This window comes from Podarcis cretensis (assembly GCF_951804945.1).
Source record: "Podarcis cretensis genome assembly, chromosome: 2".
NCBI lineage: Eukaryota > Metazoa > Chordata > Lepidosauria > Squamata > Lacertidae > Podarcis > Podarcis cretensis.
The window spans coordinates 116766402-116782499 of record NC_137171.1 but is presented as its reverse complement, the minus strand read 5'-3'; the positions used below and the strand labels follow the sequence as shown (position 1 = coordinate 116782499).

General features: G+C 44.0%; 1 protein-coding gene across 7 annotated transcripts in view; it reads right to left on the bottom strand.

Moving 5' to 3' along the window:
• Positions 1-16098, bottom strand: part of LOC307206808 (uncharacterized protein) — a 34637-nt gene that overhangs the window by 11834 nt on the left and 6705 nt on the right. For 3 of the 7 annotated variants that reach the window (XM_079960198.1, XM_079960197.1, XM_079960194.1), the window contains exons 2-5: positions 11939-12319; positions 10982-11168; positions 6105-9308; positions 5129-5667 (exon numbers count right to left, since the gene is read on the bottom strand). In XM_079960198.1, the coding sequence (XP_079816324.1) occupies positions 7669-9308; positions 10982-11168; positions 11939-12304 (2193 nt within the window). In that variant the 5' untranslated portion in view covers positions 12305-12319 and the 3' untranslated portion in view covers positions 5129-5667; positions 6105-7668. Of the gene's footprint in view, positions 1-3366; positions 3993-5128; positions 5668-6104; positions 9309-10981; positions 11169-11938; positions 12320-16098 lie in introns of those variants that run through there. The other 4 variants (XM_079960199.1, XM_079960196.1, XM_079960200.1 and 1 more) reach the window with 4 other exon arrangements.

Genomic DNA, 16098 nt, shown 5'->3' with positions numbered 1-16098 from the left:
TCCACTCTAAAGTCCTGAATCTCAAGAGTCTTTTGGAAATGTGCACTCGTATCTTGTCTCTTTCTTCCTTCGTTCTGAGGGAGATCAGGCAATCTCTTGACCTGACCTTCCTCCCTCCCTTTCCAAGTCTGAATGCACTTATAATTTTAAAATCTTTGTCCTCTTCCAAAGGCCAAAATTCTGCAAACTCTTTTGTCAAGTATTCAATTAAATCTTCCTTTTCAAGTTCTGGAACCGACCTCAGTCTTAAGTTATTTTCTTTACTTTTCAGTTCTAACATAGACAGATATGCCTGATGTTCGCCAATCTGTTTACGCATAGGTTTGATTTCCTCTTGTACTGCCTCTGCTTTCTGTTTGGCCTCCTCAGCTGTTTTACGATTTAATGTAGTGGCCTCCAGCAGTTTCCCAATGGCTTGTGCATTTAAACTAACTTGTTGAGTCAAATTGTTAACACTGGCTGTATTCTGGTCAATTTTAGATGATTGATCAGCCACTTGTTTACTTAGGCCATCCAATTTTTTGAAAATTTTATCTAGCACAGAGGTAGAGTCCCCTCCTGTGGCCATTCCTTCAGGCCTAATTTGTTCTAAATCTTCCTCTCTTGTCACAGGAACAGTGGGAACAGATGATCTGCGCAGCTGTGAAGTTATGGTAGTTTGTTGTGTTTTGGCTTTGCTTGATCTTGTCCTCCCACTCCCACTCATCCCACAGCTGTCTATGCGCCAAGGTCGGTCTCATGGTTTGCAGTTCCCATGGAAATCCCAAGTCCAAGAAATGGAAAAAAAACCCAGCAGTTGCACAGCTTCAGTTTTCCACTAGAGGGACACAATGTTTCCCTTGGAGAGACACAGTTTATAAAGTCTTATAAGATATAAAGTCCTTTCCCAAATCACAAAGTGTCCCTTCAGATTTGTAACAGTTGCAAATCTCCAGAAAACCTTACAGATCCCTTACTTTGCAGAGTTGCACATAAAAAGGTACAATGTCTCCAAAAAGCGTGAGTTGCAATATGACAGTTCATGCAGCCTGACAGCCCTAGTCGTTTGGCAGCCGGTTACCGGGAGTTCAATGTTTTTTATAAGTCCACACGTGGAGAGGGAAAGTCAAATTCTTCCTCTTCCACCTTAAATTCAAGTCAAATTCTCTATCTGATGTTCGGATAACAGTTTTTTAGGCACAGTTTCTTAGCAAAAACAAATTGAACGTCGTTGCTTTAAATCTTTAAACAGAGCCGGAAGACGGACTTTCTGGTTGCATCTCCCGTTTCGGTGTCAAATTAAGGCTTCTCTTTCAAAAGGCAGAATTTCTTTAAACTTCACCTACTCGCGGGTAGTTGTCTCTTAGCCAGATGATCCCAGGAAAAAGGTCAGCGCTCACCGACAACAGCTTCGCGGCTTCACCCCACGGAAAGAGCGATCGACCCTCAGCACCGCGCCAACCCCGTCACTTTCCGGAGCCCCTTACGGGGTTCCTTTAAAGTTTCGGGGGACGCTAATGGTGCCCGCTAGGTCCCACGGCCACAGGCTTCAGCTGCCTGTGGTTTTTCAACGGGGGTCTCCGCTTCGCCGTAGCGGACGACCCGTTTCCGCGGAGCTCCCTCTTCACAGTTAGAAGAGGGCAGCCATTGCCGTTCGCGCCGCCTCCGGAAGTTCGCACATTTTTTAACCACTGGCCAGTTTTTGAAATATATTATTAAGCTTTCTATTTCTGATGTTTAGGCTGTGAATAACAATCATTATGTCACCCAAATGACTCCACCCAGGGACGAGGTGAAGTTATCCGAAGACTGGGGGAAACATCAAGGTTTATGGAAGTACAAATAATATTTGGGGGGGGGGGCGGGAACCAAGGCAGTGGAAGGAAATTTAAAAACAACCCAGTGAGAGGACTGAGCATGTTCAGTGGACAGGGAATGCTGATCCTGGCTGCAACTTCTAGCATGTTGGAAAAGAAACAACAGATCTTTGTATATGATTAAGGCTGCAACAAACCCACCTAACATTTAAAGTACATGGCTTCACCCAAGAAATCCTGCGAGCTGCAGTTTGTTAGGGGTGTTGAGAACTGTAGCAATAAACTACAAGTCCCGTGGTTCTCTGGGGGAAGCCACGGGCTTTAAATGTATTGTATCCACACAGCCTAAGAAACAAACTGACAAAATGAATATTGACCAAAAAATCAAGCAACCCACTCCAAAATATTTTATATTTGATGGTTACAAACTCTCTTGACTGAAGACATTCTAACTTGCAGTCCATTGGCTGCATATGGTTTGCCAAGCCTCAGGGTGTGTCCTGCTAGTCCCTGCCGTTTCCATCTCCTGATCTGATCATGGGATGAAGATCTCTGTCTGTCCTGGAGAGAAAGATGCCTAAAGGGCCCTTAGAGAGATCTTTTAAACTCCAATTTCACCACAAAGCAGCACAGTGCTGAAATGGGGTAAAAGCCCTGCTCTGGAAATAAATGATCCCTCAGGCTGCTCTTTAAAGAGGATTTCTAAAGAACAATCTGAAGGGTCTTTTTCCCACAGATTTCCTTGCTAATTCAGCAGAGTCTTCTTGTGCTCTTATTTTTCCCCACCCCAGCACTGGGGTTGGAAGGTCTAAACATGCTGACTGTGTTTGCAAGACTTGTATGTATGCTAGATGGCATGTCTGGTCAGTGTGTGCAGTACCTCTGGCGTGTGTGCATGTGACTTTATGGTCTGCATCTCTTTTCTGTGTGCGCATGCATGTGCATACATTGGCCACAAAGCTCACTGGAATGTGGCCTCCAGAATCAATGCAGCTTTAAGCCCAAAAATGTTCCTCCTGCTCTATCAGAAAGAACAATCAAATCTGAGACTATCAAGAGGAGAGAACTCCTGGATCTACAGAGTTAATGTTCTCAACATCCTATGGACACAAACTGCAACGAGATTTCCCTTTAATTGCTTTGAGAATTTTCCCCTTAAAAATATGAAGCAGTATATAAATGAAATGAGTAATAATCTGAACATGAATAGCTAATTTCAATTTTGCCTTCCTCAGTCTTTTACAATACTGTCTTCAACATATTTATTATCATTAATTCATTTCCATGTGCCACACTTCTTAAGAATCCTCCTTTCCTCTGCATTCTCAAAACTGTCACCCACTTCAACCCTCAGCCTTCATATCAAAACTCTGCTGCCTTACTAAGGTGGAAATAAAACCTTTAATGAAACAGGCTTAAGCCTCTCTCGCTGATTTACACGCAGACACAAGAGGTCACTAACTTTGATAGCTTGGGAAAAGATCAGATGTGTTCTCCAGAAAATAGATCTATTAGATGTTTTATTAGCCTTGACAGAACAACAGAACCTCCATGTGTAGGCAGAGTGTACCTTGATGTGAGGAAGGCAAAAGAAGCCATTTCCTTGCAAAATGAATCTGATGGGCATCATTGCCACAAGATGCGGTGATGGTGGTGGTGGCGGCAAAGAGAGCTTTAAAAGGCGATCAGACCAATTCACGAAGGAGGGCAATAGGTTTATCAATGGCACTGGCAGAGGAAGGGGGGAGCAGGAGGGGCTGGAGAGTGAGAGGGACACCTCCCTGCTGCACTGCTCTTCCTCCTCCCCCCGCCTCCCCTTCCCTCTCCGCCGTGGGGAGGACCCTGGAAGAGGACGGGGCTCCCTGCAGAGGGACAGGGAGAGGGGCGGCAAAAGCCCCAGCTCCGCCGCTGATCCGTGAGCGACTCTATGCATCGTCCACCGGGAAGCAGCAGCTGCCTTGGAGCCCTCATTCTGCCCCTTGAGCTCCGGACTGAAGGGAGCAGCTCCCCAGGGTCTCCGGCAGGGTCCGTGCCAGCCTGAGCCAGAGATGTTTGCCCCTGTGCCCTCCTGCAGATGCCCTGCCCCTCAGCTGCGCCCCTTCCCCTTCCTGCCCGGTTGGGGGGGGGGGGCGCCCTGCAGCCTCTGACTCCGCTCGGGGCCTGATCCTGCCAGGCCCACCTGCTCTCCCCCGCCTCCTGCACCTCGGACTCCTCGCTCCGTCCCTGCAGCGGAATCCGGCTCCTCTCCGGGGAAACTCGCCAGGCCACGGGGCCGCTGCTCCTCCACTCTCCTCGGCGGGGGACAGGAAAGTGCAGCCGCTCTCGAGTCCCCCTGGCTGGCCCCCTTTCCTGCCTCTCTGGGCATCGGAGCTCGCTGGCTGTGGGTTGGGCCCTGGGGGGCTGCGAGGCTGGATGCGCCCCCTTGCGCTGTCCCTCAGAATTTATCCTATCATTGGAATCTACCTGGCATCTTATAAGATATCCAGAATGTTGCACAAATAAGTCTCCTTGTGATCCGATGTGCAGTCACTGGTTTCCTTATCAGCAAATATTTTCAGAAAGCTGGGACGATGCCACCCTGCAGCCATAGCTGTCAACTTTCAGATTTGAAAATAAGGGATCAGCAGACTGGAAAATAAGGGATGGACAGACCCACCTCTCCCGGGTACAGTCTACAGGATATCTAACAATCCGGGATAGTAGCGGGAAATGGCACTGGAATAAGGGAATTTCCCACAAAAAAAGGGAAGGTTGACCGCTATGCCTGCAGCCCGAATGTGTAGCTGGAGGAGACAGTCCAGTTCCCAGCTCTGCTGGTTGGGATCATGCAATCACTTAGCTCCAGCAACTGACCTTTCCAAACCCTCCAGCATTTCTCTGATGAAAATAGGAACATCCCTTTCCATAAATATAATTTTCCTATTTATACACCGCACATCTTATTATGCTGCCCCAGCCACTCTGGGCAGTTTCCAACATATAAAAAACATAATAAAACATTAAAAAATGTTCCTATAGAGGATTGCCTTCAGAGGGCCGGCGGTTGGATAACTCCATTCCCTCCAACATTTCTTCAATGAAAATAGGGACACCCTAAGGAAAAGCGGAATATTCTGGGATCAAATCTGAAACCAGGACGGCTTCTCTAATTCTAAACAGTGGCACTTGGAGGGTTTCTCTTTCCCTGCTTTTTCTTTCACTGCCTTTGGTCTCCTGCATCGTTTTAGCAGAGCAGGGGAGAGGTTTTGGCCTTATACTTCTCCACCCCCCACCCCACCCCCAATATAACCAAAAACACCAGAAGACACACACACACACACACCATTTTGGAATGAGGACCAAAAAAATAAAATCCTTTTATTATTTTATTACTTATTTTTGCAGTTCAATCTACCATATCTATAAATTTTATTGTTTATAGCCAATGGCCACCACAATTCCAAATGAGCACAAATCACACAGCTGCAAAACAAAAGACATTGCATGCACCAGATCAGGATAAATCTATAGCGTCCAAAATTTATTCTCACATTTCTTTCAATGGGAAGGATATAGGGCAGCAGAGTCCAGGTGGTGGGGTCCAGATTAGAGTTTCTATCATCCTTGACTGTCATCCCTGCTGGCTGAAGCTGATGGGAACTGGACAACAACATCTGGGGACACCTCAATGACTATTTTGTGATATACAGAATCTACAAAGGATTAAGGCACTGATCCAGAAGACAATGAACTGAGAAGAGGCTCCATCGAATTATCTTGGAGCAACTGTAACTGTAGTTTGTTAGTGAGTTTCCCCAGCCACTCTGGGTGGCTCCCAATCAAGTGTTAAAAACAGTACAGCATTAAATATTAAAAACTTCCCTAAACAGGGCTAGCTTCAGATGTCTTTTAAAGATAGGATAGCTGCTTATTTCCTTCACATCTGAAGGGAGGGTGTTTCACAGGTTGGGGGCCACTACCGAGAAGGCCCTCTGTCTGGTTCCCTGTAACCTCACTTCTCGCAATGAGGGAACTGCCAGAAGGCCCTTGGCGCTGGATCTCAGTGTCTGGGCTGAACGATGGGGGTGGAGATGCTCCTTCAGGTATACAGGACCGAGGCCATTTAAGGCTTTAAAGGTCAGCACCAACACTTTGAACTGTACTCGGAAACATACTGGGAGCCAATGCAGATCTCTCAGGACCGGTGTTATGTGGTCCTTGCGGCCACTAAATGTTAACAAGCAGAAACCTGTGCAGGAATAGAGACAATACTGCTGATGTGAAAGAAAAATGTTTCATAAGAAACTATAAGAGATTTCAAGTGAGAACATGCGCGTTTGAATCAGCAGAAGATTGTACAGTGGTACCTCGGGTTACATACACTTCAGGTTACAGACGCCTCTTCTATTCTTCTCAGTTATATGATTATGAAAGTAAAGTTCTTTTGAATAGCAAGAGTCTGGCCACTCTATAGTCTGTAAAAAGGAACTATCAACTAGAATACCTTTTTGGCTTCCTAGCTATAAGCTACTCTCTTACTTTGGATATCATAAAAATTCACAGACAGACAGACTTTAATGTTGTATACAGTGTAAGGCTGGGGAATTGAGAGGTGGGGAGAGCGAGCGGGGGAGGGGTAGTACACTTTCATTATTTTACGAAGTTCATATGCAAGGTGTTTGTGTCAGTGTGACATGGCTAGGTTCTCTTCCTATTCATTTATTAGTTTTCATTGGCAGTGAGAAAGATCGAGGGGCCCAGGGCACAGTTGGTTGCCTTCAGTTGACTGCAGTAAAGGTGGTGGAGGCTGAACTATTTTGAGGATGTGAGTTGCAATTTGAAGAAGACGTGAGTTGCAATTTGACATCATCTGGAGGGGCCACAGGTTACCCAACAGGTCTGTTTTCAGCGCCTTCACCTTCTCCAGGCGCAGCTGCCCTTGGAACTCCCTTGTACTGGATGTGCTTTGTCCTGTAGTGCCTCTGCAGGTGGGCCTTCTTCAGGACGGAGAGGGCCTCACCACAAATGAGGCACACGGGCATGCCTTTCAGCTCCACAAAGAATTTGTCGTGTGTCCATCTTTTTTGAAAATGCGGCACTCCAAATCGATCTTCCTCTTCTTGTGGACACATTGATTGAAACAGACAATTAGGCAGACGGAGCTGTTCTCATATGGGAGTCCTATGCTGCCTATAACCAGCCCTGGTCAGCAAAGTGTCTGCAGCTCTTTCAGCCATTGAAGTTTCTGAGCTCTTTTCAAAGGCAGCCCCAGGAAGAGCGTGCTAAAGTAACTCCTACGCAATGTGGCACCAGACTGCTTTCTTTTTTTTGTAATTATCTGTTTGTTTTAAATTCTGTAGCTTAAATTCTCTTGATGCTTCTTTTTTTGGGAAGGGTCTCTTACGGTCACAAAGCAATGATTTTCAGTGCAGCTTCATAACACTGATTGCGCCCCCACACTGCCCCTTTTTGTGGGGGGATTTGGATCCAGAAAAGGAGCAGACGGGGAAAGGTTAAGCAGAATCCCACCCACCCGCTGCGCCACCATTAGGTGTGCTCAGTCTTCGCCTGCTTCATGACTCCAGCTTCCATGAGAAGGCAGGATAGAGCAGCAGAAAACAGGAAGTGGTCCTTCAACCGGCCAGGACATCTCACCATTACAGACAGATCCAGTCTCCTGCTGTGGAGTCAAGAGTGGCCCAGGGATGGTGGAGAGAGGAGGGGAAGGGGCCAGGGACAGAAAGAATGGCAGGGCTCCATATGCTCCCTTGGACCCCTCCCCTGACATCAAGGGGAGCACCTCTTCTGGGGCTGAAAGCATTGGGGTGGTTTGATTTTATCAGTATTGCAAGGAAGCATAGAAGGAAAGGTAAAAAAACACCTATGCGGTTTATTAAAGTATCTGTGGTTTCTCCCCTGTGTGAGTTCGTTGATGTATTCTAAGGTGTCCATTTTGACTGTAGCTCTTTCCACATTCAATACATTTATATGGTTTTTCCCCCGTGTGAGTTCGTTGGTGTATTCTAAGTGATCCACCAGCACTGAAACTCTTTCCACATTCCATACATTTAAATGGTTTCTCCCCCGTGTGAGTTCGTTGGTGTATTCTAAGATATCCATTTCGACTGAAGCTCTTTCCACAATCCAAACATTCAAATGGTTTCTCCCCCGTGTGAGTTCGTTGGTGTATTCTAAGATATCCATTTCGACTGAAGCTCTTTCCACAATCCAAACATTCAAATGGTTTCTCCCCCGTGTGAGTTTGTTCGTGTCTTCTAAGTGATCCACTATCACTGAAACTCTTTCCACATTCCATACATTGAAATGGTTTTTCCCCCGTGTGAGTTCGCTGGTGTCTTCTAAGTGATCCACTATCACTGAAACTCTTTCCACATTCAATACATTTAAATGGTTTCTCCCCTGTATGAATTCGTCGGTGTACTCTAAGTGCTTCACTTTTGCTGAAACTCTTTCCACATTCAATACATTTAATTGGTTTCTCCCCTGTGTGAGTTCGTTGATGTCTTCTAAGTGCCCCACTTCGACTGAAGCTCTTTCCACATTCAATACATTTAAATGGTTTCTCCTCCATGTGAGTTCGTTGATGTATTCTAAGGTATCCATTTTGGCAGTAGCTCTTTCCACATTCAATACATTTATATGGTTTTTCCCCTGTGTGAGTTCGTTCGTGTCTTCTAAGTGATCCACTATCACTGAAACTCTTTCCACATTCCATACATTTAAATGGTTTCTCCCCCGTGTGAGTTCGCTTGTGTCTTCTAAGTGATCCACTATCACTGAAACTCTTTCCACATTCAATACATTTAAATGGTTTCTCCCCTGTATGAATTTGTCGGTGTACTCTAAGTGCTTCACTTTTGCTGAAACTCTTTCCACATTCAATACATTTAATTGGTTTCTCCCCTGTGTGAGTTCGTTGATGTCTTCTAAGTGCCCCACTTCGACTGAAGCTCTTTCCACATTCAATACATTTAAATGGTTTCTCCCCCGTGTGAGTTCGTTGATGTATTCTAAGGTATCCATTATGACTGTAGCTCTTTCCACATTCAATACATTTATATGGTTTTTCCCCTGTGTGAGTTCGTTGGTGTATTCTAAGTGATCCACTATCATTGAAGCTCTTTCCACATTCATAACATTTAAATGGTTTCTCCCCTGTATGAATTCGTCGGTGTACTTTAAGTGCTCCACTTTTGCTGAAACTCTTTCCACATTCAATACATTTATATGGTTTCTCCCCTGTGTGAGTTCGTTGATGTCTTCTAAGTGTTTCACTAAGACTGAAGCTCTTTTCATATACAGTACATTTAAATGGTTTCTCCCCCGTGTGAGTTCGTTGGTGTCTTCTAAGTTTTCCACTTTCACTGAAGCTCTTTCCACATTCAAAACATTCAAATCGTTTATCTCCTTTGTGAGTTTGTTGTTGTATCCTCAATTTTTTTGTTTCCCCCCATAAATTCACAGGTGGCTCCATAGAATTCTGACTTTCATCTTTCTCACCTGTTTGGAAGTCTGGGAGGAAAGAGAAGCCTGTTAGACTTTCAAGAAAGACAAAAAGGGAACTGAACAGATGTCAATCCCAATCTGCACCTTCTCTCGTTGTAACATCTTCATTCTCCACTGTCCTCTCTAGGTTCCAAATTTTTTGCAAAGCTGCTGAGACAGTGGCAAGAGCAAAACATGATCACTCTTTTCAAACTTAATAAGACAGCATCGTTTTATAATACAGATCTATGCTGGAACTGGTTTATTAGACACATCTCTATTTTTATTTCTCAAGTGAATGATCTCAGGCTCGAGTAACAGTGTCTCCTTAGTATTAAGAAGCGTTATTGCCTAGGACCGCGAGGGCAGAGCAGAGACGTCAGTCTTATCCTTTTTTTCAAGCTATCCAAGTTGCTGGCTCTCACTGTCTCCTGTAGGATGGATTCCATAGATGAACTACGCTTCTGTTGATTCATCTTTTGCAGCCCTTAAAGGCAGATAAATGTATTATGGCCTAAGCTTTTGTGGGCTGCAGTCTGACAAAGTGGACTCTTGACCAGGAAAGCTGGTGCCACTATAAACTTCTGAGTCTCTTTGTTGGCTTTGTGTACTTATTTTGAAATTTGCACCAAGGTTGTACCACAGTATCTCCATGGAAGCTTAGGGACGGACAAAATTACAGGGTGTCAGCTCCGTGAATCTCAAGCCTCTCGTGGCTCCGCTGACAGAGCCTGAGAGCGCAAGAGATGGGATTCGGTTGGAATGTGAAGCAGGGGAGGAGCAGCCAAGCTGCAGCAGGAGCAAAGAACGAGGAGCAGGAAGAGGGGGTGACGGGGGGGCACAGACTGTTATCTCCAGTTTGAGCTCTGACACAGAGCCCCCAAAATAGCCTGTCCAAAAAATCGTAGGCTCGAGAGAATCTGCGAGAAGAGGGGAAAAGAAAGCAAAAGTGGGGGCTTCTTTGCTGGAGGGTTCGGCAACTGCAAGCTGGGATGAACAGGCCGAAGACTGAGCTCCACAGTGATTTGTGAGTTTGAGATAATTACTACTGGTGTTGTCTCACGTCTGTGCGGGAGAACCAAGCCATTACACAGGGGCGCTAAAATTATTATCCCACTCACTCACTCTCACAAACAACCCCAGTCTGTAAGATTGGCAAGTTTACACAATTTGCTTATAATACCAGATGCTCTGGGACTTTATATGCCCAATCCTAAGTGTAGAGCCTCCAGCCCCAGAAATTGTGTATCATGATAATGGGTCCTTTGTCCCTTAAGTCCACCAAACTGGGGAAGTGCATGAATCTATTGTGTTTTGATGCTGGTGGAATGTATGATTCTGACCCTGTCTATAACAAATAAGAGTAATAGAAACAATTTATGTACATTAATTATAAATAATTATGGGAAACATTTCCATCCCACTTCACCGATTTTTCAGGATTGGTGTGCAACATCATTACCATCAATTATTCCTGCCGTGGAAATAACACCTAAGATTTCAAAGCCTGGAGGAAGAAAATCTGCCCCCACTACTTTAGGAAAAGGATTCATGAAACAAAGAGCTGCTTCGGAGAAGGCCTCACCCCTTCCTTCTTCCTGTCAGGAACTTCCTTCCATTTGTCTCCTCTCCATCTTTTCCTCTTTCTCCCTCCACCATCCATCTATCCCTGTCCCCATCTCCTCTCCCCTGGAACTCACCAGATTTCTCCAAGGGTCCTGGGAGGGAATGCTCAGAGGTTGTGGGGAGGGATGCGGGAGAGAGCCTGACCAGGTCACCCGTCCATCTTCCTCCCTCCATCCTGGCCAGGGTTGCAGGTTCAGTCTCAGCTAGGTTTGCAGGTTCAGCTTCCTGAGGAGCGCAGAATCCAGAGCAAGTTGCAGCTTCCTGGGAGGGAGGGAAGACGAAGAAGCCAAGGGAGTCTGAGAGCCCCTGCAGGGATTCTCCTGCCCAAGACATTCTGCTGCCCCTGGAGAAGCCCCAATTGGGCACCCCCTTCCCAAGATCCCCCACCCATTTTCAAACACCTTTGCCAATTCCTTTCACCTGCCTGTCCCACCTCCCTTCCTAAGGCTGGCATGGTATGCACATTTGTGGCCTGAGAGTAGACCCCATAGAACTTAAGAGTTAATCTGCAAAGGACTGCTTTGAATATATGGGTGGCCCTTGCATGGAGAAGAAAGAATATTCACCACCATAGCTAAACAGTACCTCAATGTCTAGAGGCAGTGGACCTGTGACCTCCAGGTGCTGGAAACCCAGGTGAGAGCAAGTTGCAGCTTCCTGGGAGGGAGGGAAGAAGAAGAAGCCAAGGGAGTCTGAGAGCCCCTGCAGGGATTCTCCTGCCCAAGACATTCTGCTGCCCCTGGAGAAGCCCCAATTGTGCACCCCCTTCCCAAGATCCCCCACCCATTTTCAAACACCTTTGCCAATTCCTTTCACCTGCCTGTCCCACCTCCCTTCCTAAGGCTGGCATGGTATGCACATTAGTGGCCTGAGAGTAGACCCCTACAAAGGACTGCTCTGAATACATGGGTGGCCATTGCATGGAGAAGAAAAAATATTCACCACCATAGCTAAACAGAACCTCAATGTCTAGAGGCAGTGGACCTGTGACCTCTAGGTGCTGGAAACCCAGGTGAGAGGAGGGCACTTACCTTTCCAAGAAGTCCCTCAGTGTCTGGGAGCAGGGTCTGGTCTGCTCCCCCTGCTCTCCCACTGGGCCTCCGACTGGCATCTGCAGCTCCCCTGAAGGAGAGGACACCATCCCCGGAGTGGGGAGGACTGGGAGCCTGTGGGGTTTCCCACCCTGAACGAGGCGGCTGCATCGTCTTCAGGCAATCCTGCTTTTGGGCATCCCAGTGGTGCTGCGGCTGCCCCTCCTCTGCCTCCTGCTTAATTTGACATAAATCTTCCCAAGGCAGAAGATCCCTGATGGTCCCAACTTGGCCGGCAGGAGGTTTATTTCCTTTGCACTCCAGTCTCTCCCTTTGAATGGGTCTCCTGGGTCTCTGCTCTTCCATTTTTACGCCACCCTCCTGGAAAAGAAATAAACACAAAGTAAAATAAAACCCAAGAATGAAAACAAAAGCACATTTTTTATTTTTTTTATTTTTTTTATATATAAATATTTATTAAGGTTTTACATAATAAAACAAATATCACAATCAAAAAGAAAGAGAAAAAAAGAGACAATCAAAAATAACACGAACCAAAAATGACAAAAAAGACAAAAAACAGAGAAAAAATTATTCCTCACTTACTATCTTTAAAACCCTCTTTCCTGACTTCCTCACATCTCCCTTTTCTGTGTTCCCCTTTACACAATCAAATTAAGCAATTTCCTACCCTCTTTCCAATCTTATACCCTATTATAGATTTCAACCTATTATGCCTTTGGTTTCTTTACCTTTTAAAACCATTTATCACATGTTCTTTATAACTTAATCCCTTGTATCATTTGTTTAGTCTCGACATAATAATACTCTGATCTTACCCCTTTTTTCTCAAATCATTTTTACATATTTCTTTTTACCATGTCACTGATGCCATATTATCTTTATATCCAACATCATTTTAACATTCAAACATTTTAGAATGTTTTTGGAGATATTCTTTGAACTTCTTCCAGTCCTCTTCCACCGACTCTTCTCCCCGGTCTCGGATTCTGCCAGTCATTTCTGCCAATTCCATGTAGTCGATCACTTGCATCTGCCATTCTTCCAAGGTGGGCAAATCTTGTGTCTTCCAATACTTTGCGATGAGTATTCTTGCTGCAGTTGTTGCATGCATAAAAAGTGTTCTATCTTTCTTTGACACCAATTGGCCGACAATGCCCAAAAGGAAGGCCTCTGGTTTCTTAGGGAAGGTATGTTTAAATACCTTTTTTAGTTCATTATATATCATTTCCCAGAAGGCCTTAACCTTTGGGCATGTCCACCAGAGGTGAAAGAATGTTCCCTCAGTTTTTTTACATTTCCAGCATTTGTTATCAGGCAGGTGATAAATTTTTGCAAGCTTGACTGGGGTCATGTACCACCTATAGATCATTTTCATAATAATTTCTCTTAAGGCATCTCATGCCATAAACTTCATATCAGTGGTCCACAACTCTTCCCAGTCAGCAAACATAATATTATGACCAATGTCCTGTGCCCATTTAATCATAGCTGATTTGACTGTTTCATCCTGAGTATTCCATTTTAACAGCAAGTTGTACATTCTCGAAAGTATCTTAGTTTTAGGTTCTAAGAATTCTGTTTCTAATTTCGATTTTTCCACCTGGAAGCCAATTTTTTTATCCAAGTTAAAGGCCTCTCTAATTTGATGATAATGTAACCAATCTCGCACTTTATCTTTTAATTTCTCAAAACTCTGCAATCTCAATGCGTTTCGATCTTGTTCTAGTTATCTCCCAATATTTCGGCCACTTGGCCTCCATATTGAGTTTTTTCAGAGCCTTAGCCTCCATAGGTGATAGCCACCTTGGGGTCTTGTTTTCCAATAAGTCTTTATATCTTGTCCAGACATTAAACACAGCTTTCCTGAGAATATGGTTTTTGAATGCTCTGTTAGCTTTTACCTTGTCGTACCACAAATATGCATGCCACCCAAAAGTATTGTTGAACCCTTCCAAGTCCAAAATGTCAGTGTTCTCAAGAAGTAGCCAATCTTTCAACCAGCAAAATGCTGCTGATTCATAATACAGCTTCATGTCTGGCAGGGCAAACCCCCCTCTTTCTTTAGCATCAGTCAATATTTTAAATTTTATTCTGGGCTTTTTGCCCTGCCAGACAAATTTGGAAATATCTCTTTGCCACCTCTTGAAACAGTCCATCTTGTCCACAATCTGTAAAGTTTGAAACAAAAACAGCATTTTTGGCAATACATTCATCTTTATGGCTGCAATTCGACCCAACAAGGAAAGCTTCAATTTTGACCAAATTTCTAGATCTTTTTTGACTTCTGACCAGCATTTCTCATAGTTATCTTTAAATAAATTCACATTTTTAGCCGTCATGTTAATCCCTAGGTATTTCACTTTCTTAACCACATTTAAGTCTGTCTCCTTCTGAAACCTTTCTTTTTCCATTGTTGTCAAATTTTTCTCTAAAACCTTAGTTTTTTGCTTGTTCAGTTTAAATCCTGCCACATGACCAAATTCTTGAATCAATTCTAATACCCTTTTCGTACTGGATTCTGGCTCCTGTAATGTCAAAACCAAGTCATCTGCAAAAGCCTTAAGTTTATATTGTTTAGCTCCGACCCTAATTCCCTGAATCAGCCGGTCCCTTCTAATCATGTTCAAGAGCACCTCCAGGACCAAAATAAATAGCAATGGAGAGATAGGGCAGCCCTGTCATGTTCCTTTTTCTATTCTAAACTCTTCTGACACCACATTATTAACTATCAACTTTGCTTTTTGTTCTGAATAAATTGCTTCTATACCATTCTCAAACCCCCGTCCCACTCCCATTCCCTTAAGATTTTTCTTCATAAAGTTCCAAGAAATATTATCAAAGGCCTTCTCCGCGTCAATAAAGATTAAAACTGCTTTTGTGTTAATGTTCGTTTGCAGTAACTCCAAAATGTCAAGTTATGTTCCTTGTATTATCAGAAAGATGTCTGCCTGGGAGAAAGCCTGCCTGATCTTTATGTATCACTTCATTTAAAACTCTTTTTAATCTATTGGCTAAAATATCTGCAAAAATTTTGTAATCCACATTTAAAAGGGATATGGGATGGTAGTTCTTGAGTTGTGTCTTTTCAGATTCAGATTTTGGTATTAGTGTGATGAAAGCTTCTTTCCACGACTCCGGCGCCTTTTCCCCCTCCAGAATCTCGTTGCACACCTCCTTTAATGGTTGGATTAAATAGTCTTTCAAAGTCTTATAATACTTGGAGGTTAATCCGTCCGGTCCTGGAGACTTGCCTAATTGCATGTTTTGAATGGCACCTTCAATCTCCTGTTCTGTTATTTTATAGTTCAATATTGTCTTGTTTTCTTGAGATATTTTTTGTAATCCATTAGTTCTTAAAAATTGGTCTATCTCAGTCTCATTCTGTGGCCCCTGGGTATAGAGTTGTTTAAAGTATCTCTGGAAGCACTTGCTAATCTCCACAGGATTCTGAATGTTTCTCCCTTCAACCTCAAGATTTGTAACCGTATTCAGCTTCTGTCTTTTTTTCAACTGCCACGCTAGCAGTTTTCCACATTTATTGGCTGATTCAAAAGTCTTTTGTCTCATTTGTTTAATTTTCCAATCAATTTCCTGATTTATCAGTTTCAAATATTGTACTTGATATAATTTAATTTCTCTCAGAATCTCCTGTGACTTTGGTTTCGATCTTAATTTTTTCTCTCCTTCTTTTATTTTCTCCAAAATTTTATCTTTTTTCTCATTTTGGGTTCTCTTTTTTATTGCATTCTGTTGTATCAGAAACCCCCTCATGACTGCTTTACTTGCATCCCAGATTACTCTTTTTTCAACTGTAGTTATCAAATTCACTTCAAAGTAGTCTCTCAAAGTCTTTTGGGCCTTCTTAACAATCTCTTGATCTCTTAGTAAGGCGTCATTCATCTTCCATCTGAAGGAACCAGTTAATGTTAGTTTCATTTCCATCTTCACGGCATTATGGTCGGAGCAGGTTTGGGGGCAGATTTCCACCTTTCTAGTCTTTGGTGCCAGTCCTCTAGTTATCCATATTTGGCCAATCCTAGTCCAGGTCATTTTGGCTTCAGAGAAGAATGTCCCTTCTCTCCCTAGGGGATTTTTTGTTCTCCAGATGTCAATCAAGTCCATATTGTCAGTTAGAT